Genomic DNA, 26,295 nt, shown 5'->3' with positions numbered 1-26,295 from the left:
GACGTCTCTGATGGTATTTTCAAAACACAAGATGAACGTACATCTTGTTTCGAAAATACTGTTTTCCCCGCCCCTGGATTTTGACATTTTACTAAGACGTCCAAATCGCAACTTGGACGTTTCTTTTGAAAATGCCCCCTCCATGTAACTTGACATCAGGGAAATTGGGGATCGTAGGTCGTGTTGACAGGTGAATACTGCGAGAAGGACCTTTTTCATACCAAAAAGATATGCTGGAAATAATATTTTTTAGATTGTAAATACAAAATGCTATGCAGAGCTGAAAAGATCTGTGCTGCTTGTTAATTCATACATAATTGTATAAAAGAACTTGCAAAAAGATTGGTTACTGGAAGTGTGCACTTTTCTTTAAAACAGGTAGGTCAAACAAATCTCTGAAGCCATAACAATTCAGAAGTTTTGTCAGACTGAGGTAGCACGTTTTTTTTTTTTCAAAGAAAAATTGGAAGTGATTCCAGCCCCTGTCCCCAAAACAAGCCCACACTTCTTTTGTTTTAATCTGAAGTGGATTCCGTTGGATCAGAGAAGTCATTTGGATTTTTTCACAGATGCAAAGATTTCTTGAAAAATGCATATGATTTCTCCCAGATTCAATTGGAACTCTTAATGAATGTCCCCCAAGAGATATGAAAGGCAAATGCAGAGTTTCTATCAGATTTGCTTCAGGCTGAAATCTGCACAATTCAGGTTCGACTTTGAATTGTTAGCTATCTCTGGGCCCTGTTTTCTAAGCCACGTTAGAGGCACATTAGCGTTTTTAGCACGCGCTAAGCATTAGTGTGCGTTACCCGTACTGATGCCCATAATATTCTTTTGGGTGTCTACAGAGTTAGCATGCACTAATCTTTAGCACGTTCTGAAAACGCTAGCGCACCTTAGTTAAACAGGGCCCTCTGTTAGTAAAACAACGCAAAGCATTTATTCCCTAGAGGTATGCTCTTTCACAATTATAGCTCTTAAGAATTCTTTGAAAAATTGCACACAAAAAATATATTAAAACTTTGGGGCCCTTTTACTAAGCGATGGTAAGCAGTAACGCGTGCTTACCGCACGCTAAAAGACACTACCGCTCAGGCATTCCACAGTACTTCTGGGTTCGGTACATGCCAATCCCGCACTAAAAAATAAAATTTATTTTTTAATTTTTTTAGTGTGGGGGAGCGTGTTTGGGGGTAGAGAGTAGGTGTGCCCAGACAAATCGTCACTTACTGCTGATTAGCAGAGTTAGAATGTGAACCCTTACCACCTACAAAATAGATGGCAGTAATGGTCACGCGCTAATTTGGAAATTAGCGCATAGCCAATAATGGAGAAAAAGAAGTTGCAACCATTTTACAGCCGCACTAAAAGTGTCCTCAGTGCACGGGAAACCCATGCACTAAAAATAGTGCAGGCCACTTTGTTGCATAACATTGTAAAAGGATCCCTAAGTGTTTGTTTCTATTAATAGCAATATTTCCCTCTGGATAGGGCATTTGATTGCATTTATTTATTTATTTATTTATTTATTTTCTGCATTTGTATCCCACATTTTCCCACCTCTTTGCAGGCTCAATGTGGCTTACATTATGCCGTAGTGGCAATCGCCATTTCTGGAATGAGAAGTACAGAATATTATTATAATTAAAGTACAGAAAATATAAAGTAAATTAGAAGAAAATAGATAAACAATTCGTTTCAGGTATTTGAGATCAATGGTAATGTATAACGTTCAATAATAGCAATGTGATTAAAGTAACCAAGTAAGAATAGTTCAATGTTAACTTATTCTGCATGTAAGGCCCTTCATTGTATCTCTGGTCGTTAGCTCTTCCAATGTAATAAACACCTTACATGTGGTATAATATTATGGCCCAATAAGGATCCAAAGATTGCCTGCTCACAACTCGGGTAAAGATGTCTTTGCTTTTCCTTCTAGTGTGTCTGGGCCCTACTACGAGATTTTACAGATTGACTTTGAACTTGAGGACTTAAAGGACCTCTCCAGCACCCAGATAATCACATGGCAGGTTGAGTACCCTGAAGAGAAATCATCTGACCTAGGGATCTCTAAGATCTACAGCAGCCAGAAGAACCTCATGGGAATCATCCCTTTGGCCATGGTAAGCGATGCTTTATTATTCTGGCAGCTGTTTTGACATTTTGGCTGTTTATCATTAATCCTGTTTTCTCTGTTTCCACACATTTTCACATCTTCGCGACAGTGTCCTTCATATCCATTAGTTCTTTCCAAACACACACACACACCCCTCTTTCACTCATCATAAGCTATTTTTGCGTTTGTGTCTCTCCTATTGATTAGTTTTTCCTTTAAATACACATACCGTTGTCTCACTCATTTCAGGCTTTATTTGGTTCACTTTCTTCAACTCCATCAACTGGCATTTACCAATTGCAGGTCAGCACCATTTATTTACTCACCCATCATAACATGTTATATTCAATATGCTTTTGGATATATTCCTTGGATGGCTTTGTGTTTTTATGTGTCTTTATTTGATTCATTCAGTGTGTTCTTTTTAGATACATATATATTTTAAAAATATACACATTTCAAGCTTTATGTTTACATAGTCATATACTATTTATGATTTTATACATTTCCATGGACCTATATTTATGTATCTTATTTTAACTTGTAGACTCCTGAGGCAGGCTGTGTTTGCCAAAACACAGTGCCGTGTCGAGTCTTATCTACTGTTAAAGAATATTTTGCTACCTCTCGTCTCCTTGGATTTGTTTGGAAGTGTTCTATTGATCACGCTACTCCCTTGCCTCTGCATTTCTTCTCGTAGCTGATCCAGTTTCTCCACTTCTGTGGCTTTCTCTGGCTGCTTATTTTGATCAGGTGCACAGGCATATAATACAGCAAAAGTATAGGCTTTGGTTTAAACCAACAGTTCTGAACATTTGAAAATCTCCGAATAAAGGCAGCTACTTTCTGGTATTCCATCTCCCCACCTCCAAGCTAGTTAAATTTGACAATTTGGTACTAAGCCACGCAGACTACTGCAATGGAATTTATGCGGGATGCAAAGAACAAATCATAAAGAAACTTCAGACCGCTCAAAACACAGCAGCCAGGCTTATATTTGGAAAAACGCGGTTTGAAAGCGCCAAACCCCTCCAAGACAAATTGCACTGGCTCCCAATCAAAGAACGTATTGCTTTCAAAATTTGCACCCTGGTTCATAAAATTATTTACGGCGAAGCTCCGGGATATATGACAGACCTCATAGACCTGGCAACCAGAAACACAATAGGATCAGCTCGAACATGCCTAAATCTCCACTACCGAAGCTGCAAAGGAATCAAATACAAATCAACTTATGCATCCAGCTTTTCCTATTTAAGCGCACAACTATGGAACACACTGCAAAAAGTCGTAAAACAAACGTATGGCCACCTAAATTTCCGGAAATCACTAAAAACAAACCTGTTCAAAAAGGCATACCCCACCAACCCAACATAAAAGCCTGGATATCTGCAACACAACGAAACCAAAGCTCATAATGGACATAACTTAACTCTTCCTCTCTAAGATCCCCTAATGTATGTGTCACACATGAACCTTATTCTACCACAACATCACCTCGTATTTGTTCATACCAGAATTGGCGAACGCCGATACGGTACTATGTAAGTCACATTGAGCCTGCAATTAGGTGGGAAAATGTGGGATATAAATGTAACAAATAAATAAACATGGTTTCTTAGCAATTAGGATGTATCTTTATCAGTATGTAGAATCTTAGATCAGAATGCTGTCTCTCAAGGATGGATCTTTAAGCTGTAGGGAAAAGATTCTTCAAATAATGCCTGAAATTTAGACTCTTTAAAGAAGACAGTTGGTTGCATCGGAGTCTTCCTGCAAACATCATCTTTTCCCTGAAATTAAGCAGTATGACAGTGGTGCACAATTATGCTTGACTAATGTCGATTTATGGGTCATTCACTGGAGAGGAAAAATGCTGGTATACACAATTGTTTAGTACTTCAGTAGGAAAATCAATCTTCCATTGCAAAATTATGACCTAGACATCTGGCTGGTGACAAAAAGTTCATTATTATGCCCAGTGGGAAAGGGTGAGAGGGTTATTACTGCATACTTCAGATCAACACTGCACTGTCAAGAGCATTATTTCCAGCTGCCAACTAAAGTCTTAAATGTCTTGATGTTTTATCTCACCAAATGCAAGAGCACTTCATTTCGTTTGTCTCACTGCTTTTATGGCAGCCTTCATTTTGTCTACTGAGGCATCGACTAATTAACAGCAGTTACACCCCTATTTTGCTGGGTCAGGTCTGTCATTTTGTCCATTTTTTCTAATGTCTTACCCCTCAGTATCAAGCTGAAGATCTCAAAATCTGTAAGGAAACATTGATGTAGCTATTGCTGTTCCTGACCAGTGGCAATGCCAGAAATAAGCATTATTATTCCTATAGCAGACAGGATGGTTGGTTGCTTTACAGTCATAAGTACATAAGTATTGCCATACTGGGACAGATCAAAGGTGCATCAAGCCCAGCGTCCTGTTTCAAACAGTGGCCAATCCAGGTCACAGATACCTGGCAAGATGCCAAAAAAGTACAAAACATTTTATACTGCTTATCCCAGAAATAGTGGATTTTCCCCAAGTCCAATTTAATAATGGTCTATGGAATTTTCCTTTAGGAAGCAGTTCAAACCTTTTTAAAACTCTGCTAAGCTAACCACATTCTCTGGCAATGAATTACACAGTTTAATTACACATTGAGTGAAGAAAATTTTTCACTGATTCATTTTAAATTTACTACTTTGTACCTTCATCGCATGCCCCCTAGTCCTAGTATTTTTGGCAAGCGTAAACAGATGCTTCACATCTACCCATTCAACTCCACTCATTATTTTATAGATCTCTATCATATCTCCCCTCAGTTGCCTTTTCTCCAAGCTGAAGAGCCCTAGCCACTTTAGCCTTTCCTCACAGGGAAGTCGTCCCATCCCCTTTATCATTTTCATCGCCCTTCTCTGCACGTTTTCTAATTCCACTATATGTTTTTTGAGATACGGCGACCAGAATTGAACACAATATTCGAGGTGCAATACAAAGGCATTATAACATCCTCATTTTTGTTTTCCATTCCTTTCCTAATAATGCCTAACATTCTATTTGCTTTCTTAGCCTCAGCAGCACACTGAGCGGAAGATTTCAACGTATCATCAACAATGACACCTAGATCCCTTTCTTGGTCAGTAACTCCTAACGTGGAACCTTGCATGACGTAGCTATAATTTGGGTTCCTCTTTCCTACATGCATCACTTTGCACTTGCTCACATTAAATGCCATCTGCCATTGAGACGCCCAGTCTCCCAATCTCGTAAGGTCCTCTTGTAATTTTTCACAATTGTCCCGTGATTCAACGACTTTGAATAACTTTGTGTCATCAGCAAATTTAATTACCTCACTAGTTACTCCCATCTCTAGGTCATTTATAAATATGGTAAAAAGCAGCAGTCCCAGCACAGACCCCTGGGGAACCCCACTAACTACCCTTCTCCATTGAGAATACTGACCATTTAACCCTACTCTGTGTTATCTATCTTTTAACCAGTTTATAATCCACAATAGGACAGTACCTCCTATCCCATGACTCTCCAATTTCCTCTGGAGTCTTTCATGTCAAACGCCTTCTGAAAATCCAGTCACAGCACCTCAGAAACCTATGTACATGCACACATCTCTTTGCTCTTTTCCAGCCGCTCATCTCCCTCTTCATGCTGCCTTCCCTGAGGATGCAAGCACTAATAGAAAAAAATAACAAAACTCATTCTTCCACTGTGAGGTGAGGGATGCACCTCAATAATGGATCCGTACAAATTGTTACAGAATCTCTAAAGTATCCAACAGCCTCTTGTATCCCTCCCTGTCTGTCTCCTTCAAGCCAAGCCTGCTTGGGGTGCTTACTCAGCAGTTTGTAGACTATGGGGCTCATTTTCAAAGCACTTAGACTTACAGAGTTCCATAGGTTACTGTGGAACTTTGTAAGTGTAAGTGCTTTGAAAATATGTCTCTGTGTACACATCCAGAAACTCAGCCTGCTTGAAGTCTCAGCAGCTATTTTGAAGTGGTGCTAGTAGCGAGCGGGAGCGGCATCACCAGGCCCCAATTTCTGGATTCACTCAGCCTCTTCACACTCTTTTTTCTTGAAGGGAAGAAGACACCGGGTGTTGGCTTGCCCTTATAAGCTACTCTCCAAAATGTTCAAGGTGACCCCTCCTGACCTTTGATTGACAGGAAGGCCGTGCCCCACAACATCGTACATTGATTCATATTCTATTTAGTTATTTATTTATGGCCTTTGTGTCGAATTTCTTCCACTTAGGGTACAGGGAACTTACCATAATAAAACATATTACAAATTAAATCATACAATTCATCTTTCTAATACAAAAAATTTCTAACTAGCCATATCCTCCCCTTACCTTCCCCAAATACATATTACAAATAAAACATAATGTTCTATTTCCTAATACAGAAACTTCCTGTCTGACCGAGTTATCCACATCCCTACTAAATACTTGGGATCTTGCCAGTTACTTGTGAGCTAGATTGGCCACAGTTGGAAACAGGATACTGGGTTTGATGGACCTTTGGTCTGTCCCAGTATGGCAACGCTTTGTTCTTATGTTTGAATGCACAATTATGTGCATAAATTATAAAACTTTATAACCTACATACTTCATTTTGCAAACAGAGCCCCAAGTGTGCACATTTATACCAGCTCTATGTTATGATTCTGCTAGACAGGCAGGGGAATGACTGGGACTCGCTTCTGATTGGCCTGTTAGGGATTGAGCTGACGTCTGAGGCAGCAGACATCAGAAGTCTAATCTATTTAAAGCTACCTTTCCCTACAGTCCATGCTTTAGCGTTGATCTCTGTCAGCTGAAGCCTGTTACCCTTTCTCTGTCTGTGCTAGTAGCACACTGTGCTTTCGTGGGAGTTTTACTCCTCTCATTGCTCGTAGCTTCTCTGTGTGCTTGTTGTTCCCAGCTTATGCTTGTTTGCTTCCCTAGCTAAGCTACTTTCCCTGATTACCTTGCTTCCCTGCACCTGTGGGTGCTCTGTCTCTGTGTGTTGACTGAGTCCTGGTAAGAACATTGTTTGTTTTTCACGTTTGTTAGCTTTTATCCTTTAACTGCAGTGTAAGCCCTGCTTCTCCCTGACTTGTGCTTAGCAGCCCTTCCCTTTAGCATGCTTTTTCGCTTTGTCTGCTGTGCTTGTCTCCTGATTCTTGTGAACATTGCCCTTATCTGTTTGGTGTATGTAAAGGCAGCCTTTTCTGTTTGCTTGCTTTTCCCTTTGTCTCTAGTGTCTGTTATCTGACTCTGGCACAGCCTTGCATACTCTTGTGTGTGAATTCCCTTGACCCTTGAGTGCTGAGTGGCACAGTCCTGTGTATTCCTATAGTGGTTTCCCTTACTCGTTGAGAGCTATGTAGCACAGCCTTGTGTATTCCTTTAGGTGGCTTCCCTTTTCCCTTGGGTGCTGTGTGGCACAGCCTAGTGTATTTGTGTGCTGTATGGTACAGCCTAGAGTGTTCCTATGGAGCTTCGTTCTTATAGAGTGTGTGTCCCATTCTGTCCTTGGCTTTCTCTTCCCCTGGTCTTAGCCTGTACCTGCCAGCTTTTTATCTGTCACTCTTCCCTTGTGTCACTAGCTAGCACTGTGTGCGTTGCATGTGTGCCAGTCCCATTTGGGACCCCTCGTTGTTCTTTTTCCCTTCTCCAGTGTGTGACTTGGCTCCAGTTCGGCCGTGAGGCCCACAAGCTTGGACTCTGTACGAGTGGGTTCCCGTTTGGCCGTTCGGCTCACCTGAGTGGTCTATCTCCATTTTCTGGTGGTGCTAGTTGTTTGTCCTGAGTCTGCGGGGCTTTGTGGCCGGGGTATTGCTTAGCACCCATTTGGTTCACCCTAGGCCTTGGCCAAGGTCCTTCCTAAGCCTCGGCCTGGGCACAAGGGCTCACAAACAGTTTAATACTGATGTAAGTGATCATACTAAAATATGGTCGTGTTCTCAGTGCCTTCCACTAGTATTCTATTTTAAAATGAAATAGGCACCTACTCTTCTTTACAGAGTAAGCTCCAATAATAAGCCCATTCTTGTTGTCTAAATCTAGGTGCCCCCTTTCAGAATTACCCCCTAACCTCCTCTTTTTGTCTCCCTAAATCCGTCCCTATTACCACCCACCTTTTAAGCTCCTAATTTTAAGAGCCTAATCAAACTAGGATTATAAATTTAGGCCATCAGCCCTGTTAAATTTTCAAAGAGGCCAATTTAAGATACCAGCTCTCAAAGAGGTCCTTTTACCAAGCTGCAGGAAAAAGGGCCCTGCGCTAGCCATGGAGGCCGTTTTTCCCACATGCCTGGGCTCTTTATTCTGCAGCGGGTAAAAAAGCCGCTATACACACATGGCCATGTGGTAAGAACATTGAGGTGGCGATAAGGGCTCCCGTGCTAATCCAGCAGTAACCGGGCAGCGCAAGGCAATGCCCGATTACTGCCGGGTTAGCGCCACTCAAGCAATTTTCCAGGGTTTTCTTTTTTTCCACAGAAATGGTGCACATTTGGACAGGACGTTGGGACATTAGGCCATATTTGGAAAAACTCGATTTGAAAGTGCCAAACCCTTCTGAGAAAAACAGCACTGGCTCCCAATAAAAGAACGTATTACCTTCAAAATTTGCACATTGGTCCATAAAATTATGTACGGCGAAGCCCCAGGATATATGACAGACCTCATAGACCTACTAACCAGAAACATACTCGGATCATCACGAACATATCTAAACCTCCACTACCCAAATTGCAAAGGACTCAAATACAAATCAACTTATGCTTCCAGCTTCTCCTATATAAGCACACAACCATGGAATGCACTGCCAAGAGCTGTGAAAACAACCTACTACCATCTAAACTTCAGGAAATCACTAAAAACCACCCTGTTCAAAAAGGCATACCCTACCGACCCAACATAGGTGCCTGAACCCTGCAACACAGCAAAACCAAAGCTCGTAATGGACACTACATAACCCTTCCTCTTTTCGATCCCTATTGAGTCTGACACACATAAACCTTATTCAACCACAACATCAACTTGTATTTGTTTCTCTACCGAATTTGGCGAACGCCTTTACGGTACTATGTAAGCCACATTGAGCCTGCAAATAGGTGGGAAAATGTGGGATACAAATGTAACAAATAAATAAATTTCATATGCATCAATCCAAATTGAATTAATTTCTACTGGTCAGACTGGATGGAACATTTTGGTTTTATCTGCTATCATTTACTTTGTTACTCTGTTACTTATATATGGACTAAAATCTACTGTATAGACCCCTAGATGCATAAAGTTACGTGCACAAAAATGGAACAAATTTTCAGTTCATATTAGAAGTCTAAGAAATCCATCTATACCTCTTAGCGGATGCTTAAAACCACACTGCAGACTGTGGATCAGTCCAATGTCTATGTATATTTAAAATTATTTCAATGCACTCTTTTGTAAAAGCTGTCCATATATTTAGACATGTATATTAAGCTGTTCAACTCTTCTTAAGTACCCTGCGTGTTGCTTTGAGAGTCCAACGGCCATGCAAGCTTTTGGACGTGTAGCTCTTTTAGGCTTGATTCAAAAAAGCTTTTCTCCAGTTCTGTGTCTATGGGGAAGGATCTTAATCAGGCTCTAAGTACAGCATGTGTTGAGCATGTTTTTAATCGAGGTTCCTAGATTGTGACAAAATGTCATCGCTTCCCCCCCCCCCCCCCCCCCCCCCCCCCCCCCCGTTACTGAAACCAGGATTCTTCTAACTTACAAAAAGGGATGACTGCGTATAGCTGGACATAATTAGTTTCCTGTAATGTAGTACCATCTGTACTGGTCTATGATTAGTGAACATAACATTTGCAAACTCCAAACTCCGCATAGTACAGCTGCATCGTAGGAGTATACAAGACACCCATTGACTGGTTGTGTATCATACTGATGTGTATTCATTAGCAAAGCAGCAACCAAAGATTTGAAGGTTTTTTTTTTTTAAATTATTTCTTGAGCCTCGGTAATCAGCATTTCACTGAACTCACTTTCAACAAATGAACTAAAGAAAATGGTTTTGACCATGTGCAGTCAAGGTAGGTGCACCTCAAATACAGTTCTTGACGCTGTAATATTAAGGGGGCCTTTTTACAAAGGCGTGGGAGGGCTAAAGCGTGGGTAGCACACGCCCAATTGGTACTACCGCCGGGGTAGCATGTGCGCCCGGTGGTAATTTCAAGTTTGGTGCCCGCTGAATTTTTTATTTTCTACCGCGGGGGCATTCCCGGCGGTAACTGGCAGCATACCCACATTGGTGCACACTGTACGGTTACTGCGTGGGTAGCGTGTGAGCCCTTAGCACTAGGTCGGTGGGTGACGGTAAGGGCTCAGGCTGTAAATAGGCATGCGCCAGTTTTAATATTAATGCAGGCCCATTAAAAAATAGCCTTTTTCCCAGCCATGGTAAAAAATGGCCCAGCATGAGCCTAAAAAACGCTTCCACACTACCGCAGGCCACTTTTTACCATGGCGTTGTAAAAGGACTCCTATGAGGATAAGCCAAACATAACATAAAAAGGGGGTACATGGTTTTAATCCCAGGAACATGGCACTTAAAAACAACAAATGGAGCAGGAATTTTAAGGGTCTCACAGGGGAATTCCACCACTATATGATATGCCCCAAGAGAAACTGCAAGATCAAACTGAACATGTTTAAAGAAAAACATCTCTTCTGTAATTTGTATAGCTTTTCTGTGTATTCATAAGATTAGGCAATTTTGACCTTATTTAGAACTTGCTACTGTGCAGATGGTTCTACAAGCACTTGTTATTACTAGAGTCGATTATTGGAATGGATTATTTGTAGGACTTCCAACGTGCATGCTGCAATCACATTTTCCAAAGTACAACTGCTAAAGTATTAGTGAGAACTAAGCCTATGAACCATGTTAGACCAGTTCTTGTAAAGATACAGTGATTGCTGATTGAGTGGCAGGTCAAGTAAAGGTGTTGCTTTCCTGTTGACCTCTTTCATATGCTGGATCAACAATTGTCAACAATCTGTATTTGGACATGATTGTAGTTTTAGTATTGACCACTACTTTCTCCTGTAAAGGATAGTATTTTACACTGTAAGTTTCACCATTGGTTACCTGGAAAAATTCAATTTTATTATTCATTAGAGTTTACTGTGAATCAGTGCGAAGCAATGCGACCTATGATAAATGGTCAAATAGTTCATACGTTACTTGACTACTCCAAGTTTGTATATTCACAGAAATATTCAGTTTTAGCCTCAAAGAATGTTAGATCAAAATCAGCTTGGTATATGTCAACTAGATGAATAAAATCAGGTATTTAGGCAACTGCTCTGGGTAATATCTATGGAAAATCATTCAGCAGAGCTGAAAGACACACTGAGAAATGTAGAATGGTAAACTTGTTCAGCATCATTATATTTGCAGAATATTCTGCTGTTATTCATATAAACAGGGTGGATTCAAAACAAGACAGGCGATGTGTCATGATGGGCTGGAGTGGTACTTAGAAGGCAGCCCTAGTAGTTGAGAAGTAAGGCCAGTGCTTGGCCGACTTCTATGGTCTGTGTCCTGAAAATGGCAAAGACAGATCTTGATGGGCTGGACTGGGTGTCAGCGGCAACCCCAATAGGTGGGAAGTAAGGCTAGTGCTGGGCAGACTATTATGGTCTGTGTCCTGAAAATGGCAGTAAGATCAGGATCAACTAACCTTGTTGGGCAGCCTGGATGGACTTTACAGGTCTCTACCTGCCATCATTTGCTGTGGTGCCCGTTTACTAAAGTGCAGCAAAATTTGGGCTTACTGCGTTCTAACTCCTGATTGTCTGGCGTACTAATCCCAGATATAACATGACACTATGTAGGGTATTTCTTTTATTTATTTATTTTTAGTTTTTGCATGTCATATGCTAATATTGTCAATAGCATGTGATACCTGCAAAAAATTAACACGGAAGCAAATTTCTCTTGCATTATCCAGGTGGTGTGCGCTTATCATAATGAGTTAGCTGAATAACACGAAAACTCCCACTCTCCATCCATGAAACACCCCCTCCGAATGCACAGATACTGTACACTAACAGGAAGAACACCACAAAATGCTTTAACATATTTTGCAGTAGCCTGTTGGCGCATGCTAACCACATGTTAAGAGCTTAACACCTTTTAGTTAAAGGGTCCCTAACTTTGTCATCTTCTTACTGGTTAATTGACAAATCTTGTTACAGCAGATACCGCAGTGTAAAGGTTCAGATCTAAGGTAGCTTTATTCATGCAATAACACAAGTGTGGTGGGGGGGGGGGGGGGGGAGAGAGAAAAGGGGAAGACACCAAGTACAAAAACTAGTTTCTTTTCAGCAACATAGTCTTGTTACTCCTGAGTCCTTGTTTCAAGTTTTTGTCCATATGGCTGTTCTTTTTCATATGAATAATCTGTTTACTGATAAGGCATTATTCATGAGCACTGCTGCTGTCTGTGAATAGTCCCCACAACACCATGGATTCATATGCAGGGTATTTTTAAATGCCAAAATATATATTTGTATAAGTTATCTGTGACTCTACTTAGCACTAAGCATTTCTCCATGGTTTCTCGTGTATTCTTTTTAGGGAAACTGATACGTAATACTACTGCCAAATGTCCTTTTTCATTGTCTTGCTTCCGTCTTGTGAAATATGTCATGATACTAATTAAATAGCTTTTTCCTTTCTGCTGAGATCTCCTTTGAGCCATCTGTTGTGTAGTGTCTTTTGGCATTTGTGATTCTTGAGTGTTATGGCTTTCTAAACTGTGTAAGTACAAAGAGAATGGTGCCTAGAATTAGAGCCAGTGTAGTTCTCTTCAGGCTATTTTTGTTCCTGGTAGGAGCCACAAAGCGGTTTCAATTACAGATCAAAAAAGAACAGCAAGCTCGATTGGAAATCCGAAAGTATTGCTTTAATTGCGCATTTTCTTTGCTGTCCTCTAATGAGTTTGCTTTAAGGAGCAAGTACCACATGCAGCTTGGCAATTTTTTTTATAGTGATATTATGAGGAAACTTTTCTTTAATGCCTCACAGTGATTTTTTTTTAATGCTTTCAAAATATATTACATAACTAACAACTTGTATGAAGAAAAACAAGAAGATAGAACAAAATTCTAGGAAGATAATACAACTCAACCAACAAAAATTAGTATTCCTACTTGTCAAAAAATTAGACCACATTAGAGGGAACAAGAATCAGTGTACTAAAGGAAGTTGGTCTAAACAAGGAAAAGAAAAACTTTAAAAATGTATATATATGAGCAGTCTCGGCTGAAAATTATTATGTCCAGTGTAACTAAGGCTTCGATATTCCGACGGCACTGGCCCCCTTGCCCTCTAAGAAGAAAAGAAGCTGTGAAGGATCATAAAAAACATATTTAGCATTATCCAGCAGAACATTACATATATAGGGATATCGTAATTGAAACTTTGCTCCCAGAGAGAAGACTTGGGAGCAATAAGAAAAAATCTAGCATCTGGGAAAATTGAAATCTTCTCATCCATAAAGTCACAACCACCAGCACAGAAAAATAACCAAAGTAGGGCTTTGTTGTCTTGCATAAAAACGAAGGAGACAATCAAAGTAGATCTCTCAACAGGTTCTTCAACTGAACTCTTCAGTACAGCAGACTATCTACATAAGTACATAGTAACATAGTAGATGACGGCAGAAAAAGACCTGCACAGTCCATCCAGTCTGCCCAACAATATAACTCATATGTGCTACTTTTTGTGTATACCTTACCTTGATTTGTATCTGTTTTTTGCAGGGCACAGACCGTAGAAGTCTGCCCTGCACTAGCCCCGCCTCCAAACCACCACCGGCTCTGTCATCCAATCTCGGCTAAGCTCCTGAGGATCCATTCCTTCTGAACAGGATTCCTTTATGTTTATCCCACGCATGTTTGAATTCCGTTACCGTTTTCATCTCCACCACCTCCCGCGGGAGGACATTCCAAGCATCCACCACTCTCTCCGTGAAAAAATACTTTCTGACATTTTTCTTGAGTCTTCCCCCCTTCAATCTCATTTCATGTCCTCTAGTTCTACCGCCTTCCCATCTCCGGAAAATGTTCGTTTGCGGATTAAAACCTTTCAAATATTTGAACATCTGTATCATATCACCCCTGTTTCTCCTTTCCTCCAGGGTATACATGTTCAGGTCCGCAAGTCTCTCCTCATACGTCTTGTAACGCAAATCCCATATCATTCTCATAGCTTTTCTTTGCACCGCTTCAATTCTTTTTACATCCTTAGCAAGATAACAGCCTCCAAATCTGAACACAATACTCCAGGTGGGGCCTCACCAATGACTTATACAGGGGCATCAACACCCTTTTCCCCAAGTCCATTTAATAATAGTCTATGAACTTTTCCTTTAGGAAGCCGTCCAAACCTTTTTTAAACTCCACTAAGCTAACCACCTTTATCACATTCTCTGGCAACGAATTCCAGAGTTTAATTACACGTTGAGTGAAGAAAACTTTTCTCCAATTCGTTTTAAATTTACTGCATTGTAGCTTCATTGCATGCCCCATAGTCCTAGTATTTTTGGAAAGCGTAAACAGATGCTTCATATCTACCCGTTCAACTCCACTCATTATTTTATAGACCTCTATCATATCTCCCCTCAGCCGCCTTTTCTCCAAGCTGAAGAGCCCTAGCCACTTTAGCCTTTCCTCATAGGGAAGTCGTCCCATCCCCGCTATCATTTTCGTTGCCCTTCTCTGCACCTTTTCTAATTCCACTATATCTTTTTTGAGATGCGGTGACCAGAATTGAACACAATATTCGAGGTGCGGTCGCACCATGGAGCGATACAAAGGCATTATAACATCCTCATTTTTGTTTTCCATTCCTTTCCTAATAATACCTAACATTCTATTTGCTTTCTTAGCCGCAGCAGCACACTGAGTAGAAGGTTTCAACGTATCATCAACAACAACACCTAGATCCCTTTCTTGGTCCATGACTCCTAACGTGGAACCTTGCATGACGAAGCTATAATTTGGGTTCCTCTTTCCCACATGCATCACTTTGCACTTGCTCACATCAAATGTCATCTGTCATTTTGACGCCCAGTCTCGTAAGGTCCTCTTGTAATTTTTCACAATCCTCCCGTGATTTAATGACTTTGAATAATTTTGTGTCTTCAGCAAATGCAATTACTTCACTAGTTACTCCCATCTCTAGGTCATTTATAAATATATTAAAAAGCAGCGGTCCCAGCACAGACCCCTGTGGAACTCCACTAACTACCCTTCTCCATTGAGAATATTGACCATTTAACCCTATTCTCTGTTTTCTATCTTTTAACCAGTTTTTAATCCACAATAGAACACTACCTCCTATCCCATGGCTCTCCAATTTCCTCTGGAGTCTTTCATGAGGTGCTTTGTCAAATGCCTTCTGAAAATCCAGATACACAATATCAGCCGGCTCACCTTTATCCACATGTTTGTTCACCCCTTCAAAGAAATGTAGTAGATTGGTGAGGCAAGATTTCCCTTCACTAAATCCATGTTGACTTTGTCTCATTAATCCATTATTTTGAATATGCTCTGTAATTTTGTTCTTAATAATAATCTCTACCATTTTGCCTGGCACCAACGTCAGACTCACCGGTCTATAATTTCATGGATCTCCTCTGGAATCTTAAAAAAAAATCGGCGTTACATTGGCCACCCTCCAATCTTCCGGTACCACGCTCGATTTTAAGGATAAATTACATATTACTAACAATAGCTCCACAAGCTCATTTTTCAGATCTATCAGTACTCTGGGATGAATACCATCCGGTCCAGGAGATTTGCTATTCTTCAGTTTGTAGAATTGCCCCATTACATCCTCCAGAATTCATTAAGTTTCTCCGACTCGTCAGCTTCGAATACCATTTCCGGCACCGGTATCGCACCCAAATCTTCCTCGGTGAAGACCGAAGCAAAGAATTCATTTAATCTCTCCGCTACAGCTTTGTCTTCCCTGTTCGCCCCTTTTACTCCTCGGTCATCTAGCGGTCCAACCGATTCTTTTGCTGGCTTCCTGCTTTTAATATACCTAAAAAAAATTTACTATGTGTTTATGCCTCCAACAGAATCTTTTTTTCAAAGTCCCTCTTAGCCTTCCTTATCAGTGCTTTGCATTTGAGTTGTCATTCCTTATGCTGTTTCTTATTATTTTCAGTCGGTTCCTTCTTCCATTTTCTGAAGGATTTTCTTTTAGCTCTAATAGCTTCCTTCACCTCACTTTTTAACCACGCCGGCTGTCGTTTGGTCTTCCAACCTCCTTTTTTTAATACGTGGAATATTTATTTATTTATTTATTTATTGCATTTGTATCCCACATTTTCCCACCTCTTTGCAGGCTCAATGTGGCTTACAATACATCATAGATGGTGGAAATATATAAGAAAATAGACATTTAGTATTACAGAAGGATCTTAGGTACATGATAATGATAAAGCATAAAAATAGTATAACAAGCAAGTATTATAAGTACATATATTTAGCCTGGGCTTCCAGGATGGTGTTTTTGAACAGCATCCACGCCTGATGTAAATTTTTGACCCTCGCAGTTACTCCTCTAAGTTTTTTTTTCACCGTTCTTCTCATTTTATCATAGTCTCCTTTTTTAAAGTTAAACGCTAACGTATTTGATTTCCTATGTATACGTACTTCAAAGCTAATATCAAATCTGATCATATTATGCTCACTGTTATCAAGCGGCCCCAGCACCATTACCTCCCGCACCAGATCATGCGCTCCACTAAGGACTAGGTCTAGAATTTTTCCTTCTCTTATCGGCTCCTGTACCAGTTGCTCCATAAATCTGTCCTTGATTTCATCAAGGAACTTTACCTCCCTAGAGTGCCCCAACGTTACATTTACCCAATCAATATCGAGGTAATTGAAATCACCCATTATTATTGCGTTGCCCAGTTTGTTCGCGTCCCTAATTTCCTTTAACATTTCTGCATCCATCTGTTCATCCTGGCCAGGCGGACGGTAGTACACTCCTTTCACTATCCTTTTCCCCTTTACACATGGAATTTCAATCCATAGTGATTCCAAGAAGTGTTTTGTTTCCTGCAGAATTTTCAATCTATTTGATTCAAGGCTCTCGTTAATATACAATGCTCCCCTCCACCAATTCGATCCACCGTATCAGTACGATATAATTTGTACCCTGGTATGACAGTGTCCCACTGGTTATCGTCCTTCCACGAGGTCTCAGAGATGCCTATTATATCTAATTTTTCATTTAGTGAAATATATTCTAACTCTCCCATCTTATTTCTTAGGCTCCTGGCATTCCCATATACACATTTCAAAGTATGTTTGTTGCTCCTATTTACATGATGCTTAGTACTTGACAGTATTCATTTGCAATCTTTTGTCTGATTTTTATTTAAGGACACCTGATCTACTACGGTCTGTTTTGCAACCTCGCTATCAGGATCCCCTATCTTCTCTGTTTCAGTGATATCTTTGAAAGATATCTTATCCCGAACCATGCGCTTTTGAGCGACTGTCGGCCTTCCCCCCGTTTCTAGTTTAAAAGCTGCTCTATCTCCTTTTAAATGCCGATGCCAGCAGCCTGGTCCCACCCTGCTTAAGGTGGAGCCCATCCTTTTGGAATAGGCTCCCCCTTCCCCAGAATGTTGCCCAGTTCCTAACAAATCTAAAACCCTCCTCCCTGCACCATCGTCTCATCCACGCATTGAGACTCCGGAGCTCTGCCTGTCTCTTGGGCCCTGCTACCCTTGAGGATCTGGATTTGAGCTTTCTACATAAGAGCCTAAATTTGGCTTCCAGAACCTCTCTCCTACATTTTCCTATGTCATTGGTACCCACATGTACCAAGACAACCGGCTCCTCCCCAGCACTATCTAAAATCCTATCTAGGTGACGCGTGAGGTCTGCCACCTTCGCACGAGGCAGGCAAGTCACCAGGCGATCCTCACGTCCACCAGCTACCCAGCTATCTATATGCCTAATGATCAAATCACTAACTGCAACAGCTGTCTTAACCTTTCTCTCCCGGTTAGCACTTGGAGACATATCCTCGGTGCAAGAGGATAGTGCATTCCCTTGTGGGCAGGTCCTGGCTACAGGAGTACTTCCTACTTCACCAGGGTGATGCTGTCCTTCTAGGAGACCTCAGTCCTTCAAGGTAGCACAGGGGCTACCAGACTGGAGGTGGGACTTCTCTACAACATCCCTGTAGGTCTCCTCTATGTACCTCTCTGTCTCCCTCAGCTCCACCAAGTCTGCTACTCTAGCCTCAAGAGAACGGACACTTTCTCTGAGAGCTAGGAGCTCTTTGCATCGGGCACACACATATGACATCTGATGAAACATCTTCCAATTCATGTGCCACTACTTGGCGCTTTAACAGAACAAAGTAGATCTTATGGCGAGGTGGGTAAGCAGATTCAGCATTCTTCAGGTAATCTTTAAGAAATTGATAAAACAAATTCTTAGGAGGGCGTGTTACAACTTTAGGAAAATTCAAAATCCTCACATTTAATTGACGAGTATAATTGTCAAGATTTTCAAGTTTCCTCTGAAACATCTTTCTATTCTGCTGGGATGTCGACTGAAACTGCTTTCCTTTTTTCACTTGTGAGGACATATCTTCAACCTTAACATTAGTTTGACCTAGTGAGCACGCCAACTTCAATATATACTCCATGTTATGTTGCACCTTAGGACTTAAACCTATATATAGAATTTAGTACAGTCCATAGCGCTTCCAAAGTTATCTAAGCAGGTCTTACCAGTGGGGGTAGGGACAGTACCTCACTCCCCCGACTTTGTAGCTCCTTCGCCACCTGAGACAAGACATTTTGCGAAGGCAGAGAGTCAAACACCACTGCTCTTCTTTCCACCGTAAGCTCCAGAGGCTGGGTCCCGCCTGCAGGGGTGGACAGTAGTATCTTGGTTGCATCTGTCCACTGCACCACAGACCTTCTGCTGCTCCACGTGGGAGACGGAACTGGACCAGCTGGGCTAAGTGATATGTCGCTCCCAAGGTCAGGACTCTTCCTCACATCCTGACCAACCGGTTCACCCATAGCAGCTGAAAGACAACGGTAATGTCCACCTGGTGAAGTGGACCTGCAGATTGTGAGCCGGCAGGAATCTGCAGTTGCTTAGCCCTCCTCTTAGGCATCGAAGAAAACAGAATCAAGACAAAAGGTAAGGGGAAATATCCAGAGTCATCAGGAGAGAGTTTAATGGTGTAACCAACTGGGCAGCCATCTTGTTCCCTGCCCACATCAATGTGATTTTATGGTGTTTCCTGAGGCATCGACAGTGCTTTTTTTGTGCCGGTACGCAACGGTACGGCGTACCGGCACCTTTTTTTTTTGCTCCCCCCGCCCCGTGAGTCCATGTCCCGCACGCAGTGCCAGCCCCCATTTCCGGCCGCTGCTGCTTCTCCTGTTGAGCAGCAGCGGCCGCTACACAAAGAAAAAGATTTAAAAAAAAATTCAAACCTGGCTGAAACGCGGCACCCTGGCACTGTAGACAGCCATTAGGCATTGGCTGTTGCCCCGCAGCCGCTCCTCCTCTTGCCTCTACGTCACTGCGCTCCTCCGGGGTCTTCCTCCAGGGGCAGTGACGTAAGGCAAGAGGAGGAGCGGTTGCGGGGCAACAGCCAATGCCTAATGGCTGTCTACAGTGCCGGGGTGCCGCGTTTCAGCCAGGTTTCAATTTTTTTTTAATCTTCTTTTTCTTTGTGTAGCGGCCGCTGCTGCTCAACAACAGGAGAAGCAGCAGCGGCCGGAAATAGGGGCTGGTGCCGCATGCGTTGCGTCTTCGCGCCGTTCGCGCCAAACTTGGCAGGGAGAGGGAATCCAACAGAGGGAAGGATTGGGGAGAGAGAGAAAGAGGGAAAACAACAGAGGGAAGGATTGGGGAGAGAGAAAGAGGGAAAACAACAGAGGGAAGGATTGGGGAGAGAGGGAAAAACAGATGGAAGGATGGGGAGAGAGAGGGAAAAACAGATGGAAGGATTGGGGAGAGAGGGGAAAACAGATGGAAGGATGGGGATGGAGAGAGGGGAAAACAGATGGAAGGATGGGGATAGAGAGAGAGGGAAAACAGGGAAGGATTGGGGAGAGAGAGAAAGGGAAAACAACAGAGGGAAGGATTGGGGAGAGAGGGAAAACAACAGATGGAAGGATGGGGAGAGAGGGAAATACAGATGGAAGGATGGGGAGAGAGGGAAAAACAGATGGAAGGATGGGGAGAGAGAGAGGGAAGATGCTGGATGGAAGAATGCAGAAAGAAATAGGGGAGACACTGGAAGGATGGGGAGAGAAAGCAGAGCTGCTGGATGGAAAAGGGGAATAGAGAAAGACTGGAGAATAAGAGGAAGGGGCATGGGGAGAACAAGGGTGAGGAAAAGATGAAAAGCCACAGGTAGATGAAGGAAATTAAAGAATGGATAGTAAGAATGAATTAAATCTGGACAGAGAGAGAGCCTGAAAAATATTGAAGAAAGCAAAGAAAAAGGAGACAAAAATGACAAATGGCACAGAAGAGTTAAGCGAAAAGAAAAGAAAGCAGAATCACAGACTGGGACCAATATGGAAAGAAAAACAGTCACCAGACAACAAAGGTAGAAAAAAATCATTTTATTTTCATTTTAGTGTTTGTAATTATGTCCAATTTGAGAATTTACATTGGCTGTCTTATTTTGCACTGGGTATACTGGAGCTGTAAGAGCTTACAGAGATTATTTATAATGAAAAAAATCACTTTATTTTTTTCTCCTATAGTACTATAATATTTTCAATGATGTCTGTTTATATGCGCCATGGCTGGTATAGGGGGTGTGGTTAATGTGGGTGTGGCTATGATAGGGGTGGAGCCATGTGTGGTGACCCCGCCCATAATGAGTACCGGCACCTTTTTTTCTACAAAAAAAGCACTGGGCATCGATATAAAGTGTGAACAGGGTGCAGGTGGCCAGAACCACCACAGATTTCCAGAGGCAAGCAGGGAATCAAAAGAGAGCAGCTGAAGCCACAGAGGTAAAGAAGTCCTTGCAATAAAACTTAGGTTAAAAAATTCATTGTATGAGCTTGTAAAATATTTTAATATGTATGCAACCACTCCACATATAGGGTAGATTCAAGAAAGGCGGTAACTGAACAGCATTCGGCACTGCCTGATTACCATCGGGTACACACCAGCGCTATATTTTTGTAGCGCCAGATATGATTGCGCCCTGGGGATGGGAACTACCACCAGGCTTGCCACTGCTTTGTAAAAGGGGCGCTTTGTACTTAATCCTTTGTTCAATGAAGCCTGCTGCAATACAGGTGTTAGAGCACTAACTTCAGGAACTCATACAGCAACAAAAACCTGTGACTCTTCATTGCTGCAGGTACAAACGTTAGATTGTAAGCTCTTTGGGGACAGGAAAATGCTACTGTACCTGAATGCATCTCATCTCGAGCTACAGAGAAAGGTACGAATTAAATTCGAAATCCCTTTACTTTCTACTGAGAAAGCAGACTGCTGCAGAACCCCACACAGAAATTACATATTAGCAGCATATCTCATCTCAATTGCACAAGCAGAGCTTTAGGAAAGACAGAATAGTGAGCAGAAATTGGAAATTTGCAAAGAAAAGATGTGAGCGAATCCTAAATAACTTGATGGAGTCACTGCTATGCAGAGGACAGAATCATTGCAGGAACCCAAAGATCTGTTGCATGATTCTTTAGCACTGCGGCTAGGATTAATGATGACACAACTTTGATTCTGTTATGGGGGGGGGGGGGGGGGGGATTAATGGCATAATTTTCAGTCTGTTTTCTGCACCTCAGCAGGGCAAAGAAAGGAAAAAGAGAGAGCGTGAGCGAAAGACTACTGCTTCAGTGGAGGGAAGGGGTGCAAGTGGGAGGCAAGAAGACATTTATGAATGGGCAATTTAAACATGCATAAATAAAGTCTGGCCCCTGAATGTTTGGGCTGGTGGCTAAATTCTAAGAAACATTAGCAAGGCCTTCCTTTGTGGTAAATTTCTAAAGTCCTAATGTTATTTATTTATTTTACTTATTTTAGGGGTCCTTTTTACTAAGCTGTGGTAGAAAGTGGCTTTAGCATGCCCTTACATGGGTTTTTCCCACACGTTATGGTCATTTCCGCAGCAGCAGTAAAATGGTCGATTTTCTTACTTTTTTTTCAATTAATGGCCATGCACTAATGCCACCATTAGTGTGCAGCCATTAATAACAATTACCATGTGAGCACTTACCACCTTCCGTTTTGTAGGTGGTAAGGGCTTTTCACATAATCCTGTGCTAATCAGCTCACGGTAATGTGGATGCAGTAACATGCCCCCTCCACGCGGATAGCGTGCACCAATTTGGAACTTACCAAAGTACACCTGAGTTCATCCTGCGGCAGTGGCGTAGGAAGGGGGGCGGTGGGGCGGTCCGCCCCGGGTGCACGCCACTGGGGGGGTGTCGACTTCGCTGGTTCACTGCTTTCTCTGCCCCGGAACAGGTTACTTCCCGGGTATCAGCCACCCTCGCTACGCCACTGTCCTGCAGTAAGCCCTTTTAAGCTGCTGTAGGTACATGCTAGTGCTTACTACAGCTTTAGTAAAGGACCCCTTAGTTTCTTATAACACATATGTGGCAACATACATTTATGAAGTAGTTTTTATAAAAATTAGGTCAGGCATAAAAATACATTGGCATTAATGTGCATTCATTCTTTATTTTATTATTATTTTTTTTAATATATTTTTATTAAAAGTATGAAAGGCATATAACAAAAACCAGGCAAAATTTTTCGCATTCATTCTATTATAAGTGTTGCCAAGGGCACGATCTGGGCAGAGCACAGGTGGAGTGGGAAAGTACACACATTGATTTTAAACTACATTAATCCACATGTGTTCTTGTGCATTCCACACAGGGCTCTGGATCAATAGACTGTGGTGTCCTGAGCCAATTTTTGAATTGGTGCTTCCCCATACATCAGTACCCCCCCCCCCCCCCCCACACACACACATCAGCACCCCACCCACCTGTGGTCTGATCTCTCTCCCTCCAATAGTATCTGCTCCTCTGTTTCAGCCCCCCCCCCCCCCCCCCCCATCAGTGATAATAGGTGCCAAATCCTGGTCGGGCATCTGCCTGTGGCTTGCCATCTTCTCTGTCTTTCAACCACCCACCTTGTTTAACTTCAAATTCTTACAGGGCACCAGCAGCGGCAGTGATACAGACATGAGACTACCTGGAGCCTTCTCTCTGACATGTGCCACCCTGCTGGAAAAAGTAAGCTGTGGCAGAGGGTGGTGGGATGTGGCAGAGGGGAGGTTCCAGCCAGGTGCAGGCAGTATGTATGGATCACTACAGCTGCCAGCGCCCTCTAGGAGTTTCAAGGTAGATGGGGTTCAGGTTGTGAGAGAGGGGGGGATGTCAGACTGCGGGTGGGCTAGGGAGGGAAGAGAGAGGGAGAGATGCTGGACTGGGATTTTTGGCACTCTTGATCACTGGTACCCTGAACCAGTGCCCACCTGGTCCATAGTCTGATCTGGCCCTGACTCTCTGTGCTAACATTCATACCTGCTGAATTTGTGGTAGTATTTTCTAAAGACAGACGTAGGCTAAAATAGGCGCCTCCTTTGTCCAATTAATCTTATCGTCCTATTATAAAAGTACCCTCCACTACTACTACTACTACTTAACATTTCTAAAGCGCTACTAGGGTTACGCAGCGCTGTACAATTTAACATAGAAGGACAGTCCCTGCTCAAAGAGCTTACAATCTAAAGGACACGTGAACAGTCAGTCTGATAGGGGCAGTCAAATTGGGACAGTCTGGACCCTCCACCAGTCTAAAATCAAGAACTTCACATTCCTGATACTTAAGACTAATAAGTGTCTTATGCAGGGCTTTTTTTGAGGGGGTACTTGGGGGTACTGAGTACCGGCACTTTTTCCACTGTTTGCTAAACTTGACCCATGGTTTTCGTATTTTAATGAAAGAGCTCAGGTTTTACATACACATTCTGCCTGGTCATAGATTCTGTGACTGGTTGCAGGGGTCCTGGCTATTGTAGGGTGGGTCCCTCAATGATCACTCCACCCCTGAAGGGTGGCCTGGCATTTGAGTACCGGCACCTTTTTTTGCTAGACAAAATGCACTGGTTTTATGCAGCACTTTGCTGGCTTGGAAAATGCAGTGTCTAAAAATGTGGGTTCTAAAGGTTGTGTGATTTACGTTGCTTAAATCCCAAGGCCCAAGACTGAAACAAAACGTTTCTAGAAGGTAAGTTTAGCAGAAGCCCTAAAGCTTTGAGCTCAGACTTAGTGAAGTTAACTGATATACTTTCAGCTTAGGTGCCCATTTGACCTTTTGAACAGACGTTGGAACGGCAGGTGTCGTGATCCCTGCCTCATGCCCCATCAAAGCTGCACCATCTGAGCAATGACAGTTCCCAAGCCAGTAAATCCATTTAAAGCTCAGTAGATGTGAACCAAATCTATTTCTTTCTGTTTACCGCAGTGTTGCACAGGAGATTTTTGTTGGCAGCATTTATTTAACGTATGGCTTTGGGGGATGTTGCTTTTTTCTACTCATGAGCTTCGCTTCCCCAGTGACTAATGTTGCTACTGTTAGTGGTGACAGGAAGCAGTGGGCAACCAGTATTCATTTGAAGGCTGAGGAAGGGGGATCTGTGACCCACCAGCTTCTGATGTAACTCTTGACAGTAAATCAGTTTGATTTGGAGCGGGGGAGGGGTTGCACCTCGGGAATAATGTCTTTTTTCCTCTGGAACTCTTAGGGAACAGCAAGCTTGTGTTTAGATAAATTTGTCACAAGGGCGAAAATATGGTTTCTTTCAAGGGCATTGACTCCAAATGGGTTACTTCTGCACTTTCCATGACATAATGCACCTTGCTTCTAAGCCAAGGTGTAGAGCAGTTGCTGTTTATATGTAATCGAACAGTTTGCATGTTATGAGAAATATGAGTGGGTTGTTCAGAAGCAATGGATCCTCAGGAGCTTAGCCGAGATTGGGTGGCAGAGCTGGTGGTGGGAGGCGGGGCTGGTGGTTGGGAGGCGGGGATAGTGCTGGCCACACTTATACGATCTGTGCCAGAGCCGGTGGTGGGAGGCGGGGCTGGTGGTTGGGAGGCGGGGATAGTGCTGGCCACACTTATACGATCTGTGCCAGAGCCGGTGGTGGGAGGCGGGGCTGGTGGTTGGGAGGCGGTGATAGTGCTGGCCACACTTATACGGTCTGTGCCAGAGCCGGTGGTGGGAGGCGGGGCTGGTGGTTGGGAGGCGGTGATAGTGCTGGCCACACTTATACGGTCTGTGCCAGAGCCGGTGGTGGGAGGCGGGGCTGGTGGTTGGGAGGCGGGGATAGTGCTGGCCACACTTATACGATCTGTGCCAGAGCCAGTGGTGGGAGGCAGGGCTGGTGGTTGGGAGCCGGGGATAGTGCTGGGCAGACTTGTATGTCTGTGCCCTGAAAATGACAATTACAAATCAAGGTAAGATAAACACAAAAAGTAGCACATATGAGTTTGTCTTGTTGGGCAGACTGGATGGACCGTGCAAGTCTTTTTCTGCCGTCATCTACTATGTTACTATGTTAAAATGTATTAATACTTGGTACACCACCTAACCTAACTGGTAGACCTAAGCGGTTTAGCATACTAAGGGGCTCTTTTACTAAGCCGTGTAAGTGCCTACACACACTCAACCTGCGCCAATTCCGAGTTACCACCCGGCTACCACATGGCCCAGGCAGTAATTTCATTTTTGACCTTCGTCTGATTCGCACGTCAGAAAATATTTTTCTTTTCTGGCGGGGGGGGGGGGGGGGGTAATAGTTATTTGGATACGTGTTGACCATTACCGCTAAATCAATGGCTGGCGGTAAGGTCTCAGACCCAAAATGGACGCGTGCCAATTTTCATTTTGCCGTATGTCCATTTTCAGCACCAAAGAAGGCATTTTTTTTACAGGTGTGCTGAAAAATGATTCTGTGCGTGTCTAAAACATGCACCTGCTCTAGCTCAGGCCATTTTTTTTGTTACATTTGTAGCCCGCACTTTCCCACTCATGGCAGGCTCAATGTGGC

General features: G+C 42.7%; 1 protein-coding gene across 1 annotated transcript in view; it reads left to right on the top strand.

The window, feature by feature from the left end:
• Nucleotides 1-26,295, top strand: part of TMEM132D (transmembrane protein 132D) — a 506,509-nt gene that overhangs the window by 230,472 nt on the left and 249,742 nt on the right. Inside the window, exon 4 of the mRNA XM_030218396.1 lies at nt 1,940-2,123. Within this exon, the coding sequence (XP_030074256.1) occupies nt 1,940-2,123 (184 nt within the window). The remainder of the gene's footprint in view (nt 1-1,939; nt 2,124-26,295) is intronic.

Source organism: Microcaecilia unicolor, chromosome 11 (genome assembly GCF_901765095.1).
Source record: "Microcaecilia unicolor chromosome 11, aMicUni1.1, whole genome shotgun sequence".
NCBI lineage: Eukaryota > Metazoa > Chordata > Amphibia > Gymnophiona > Siphonopidae > Microcaecilia > Microcaecilia unicolor.
Note: the sequence above shows the minus strand (reverse complement) of the source record. Positions and strands in the feature narration are given on the sequence as shown.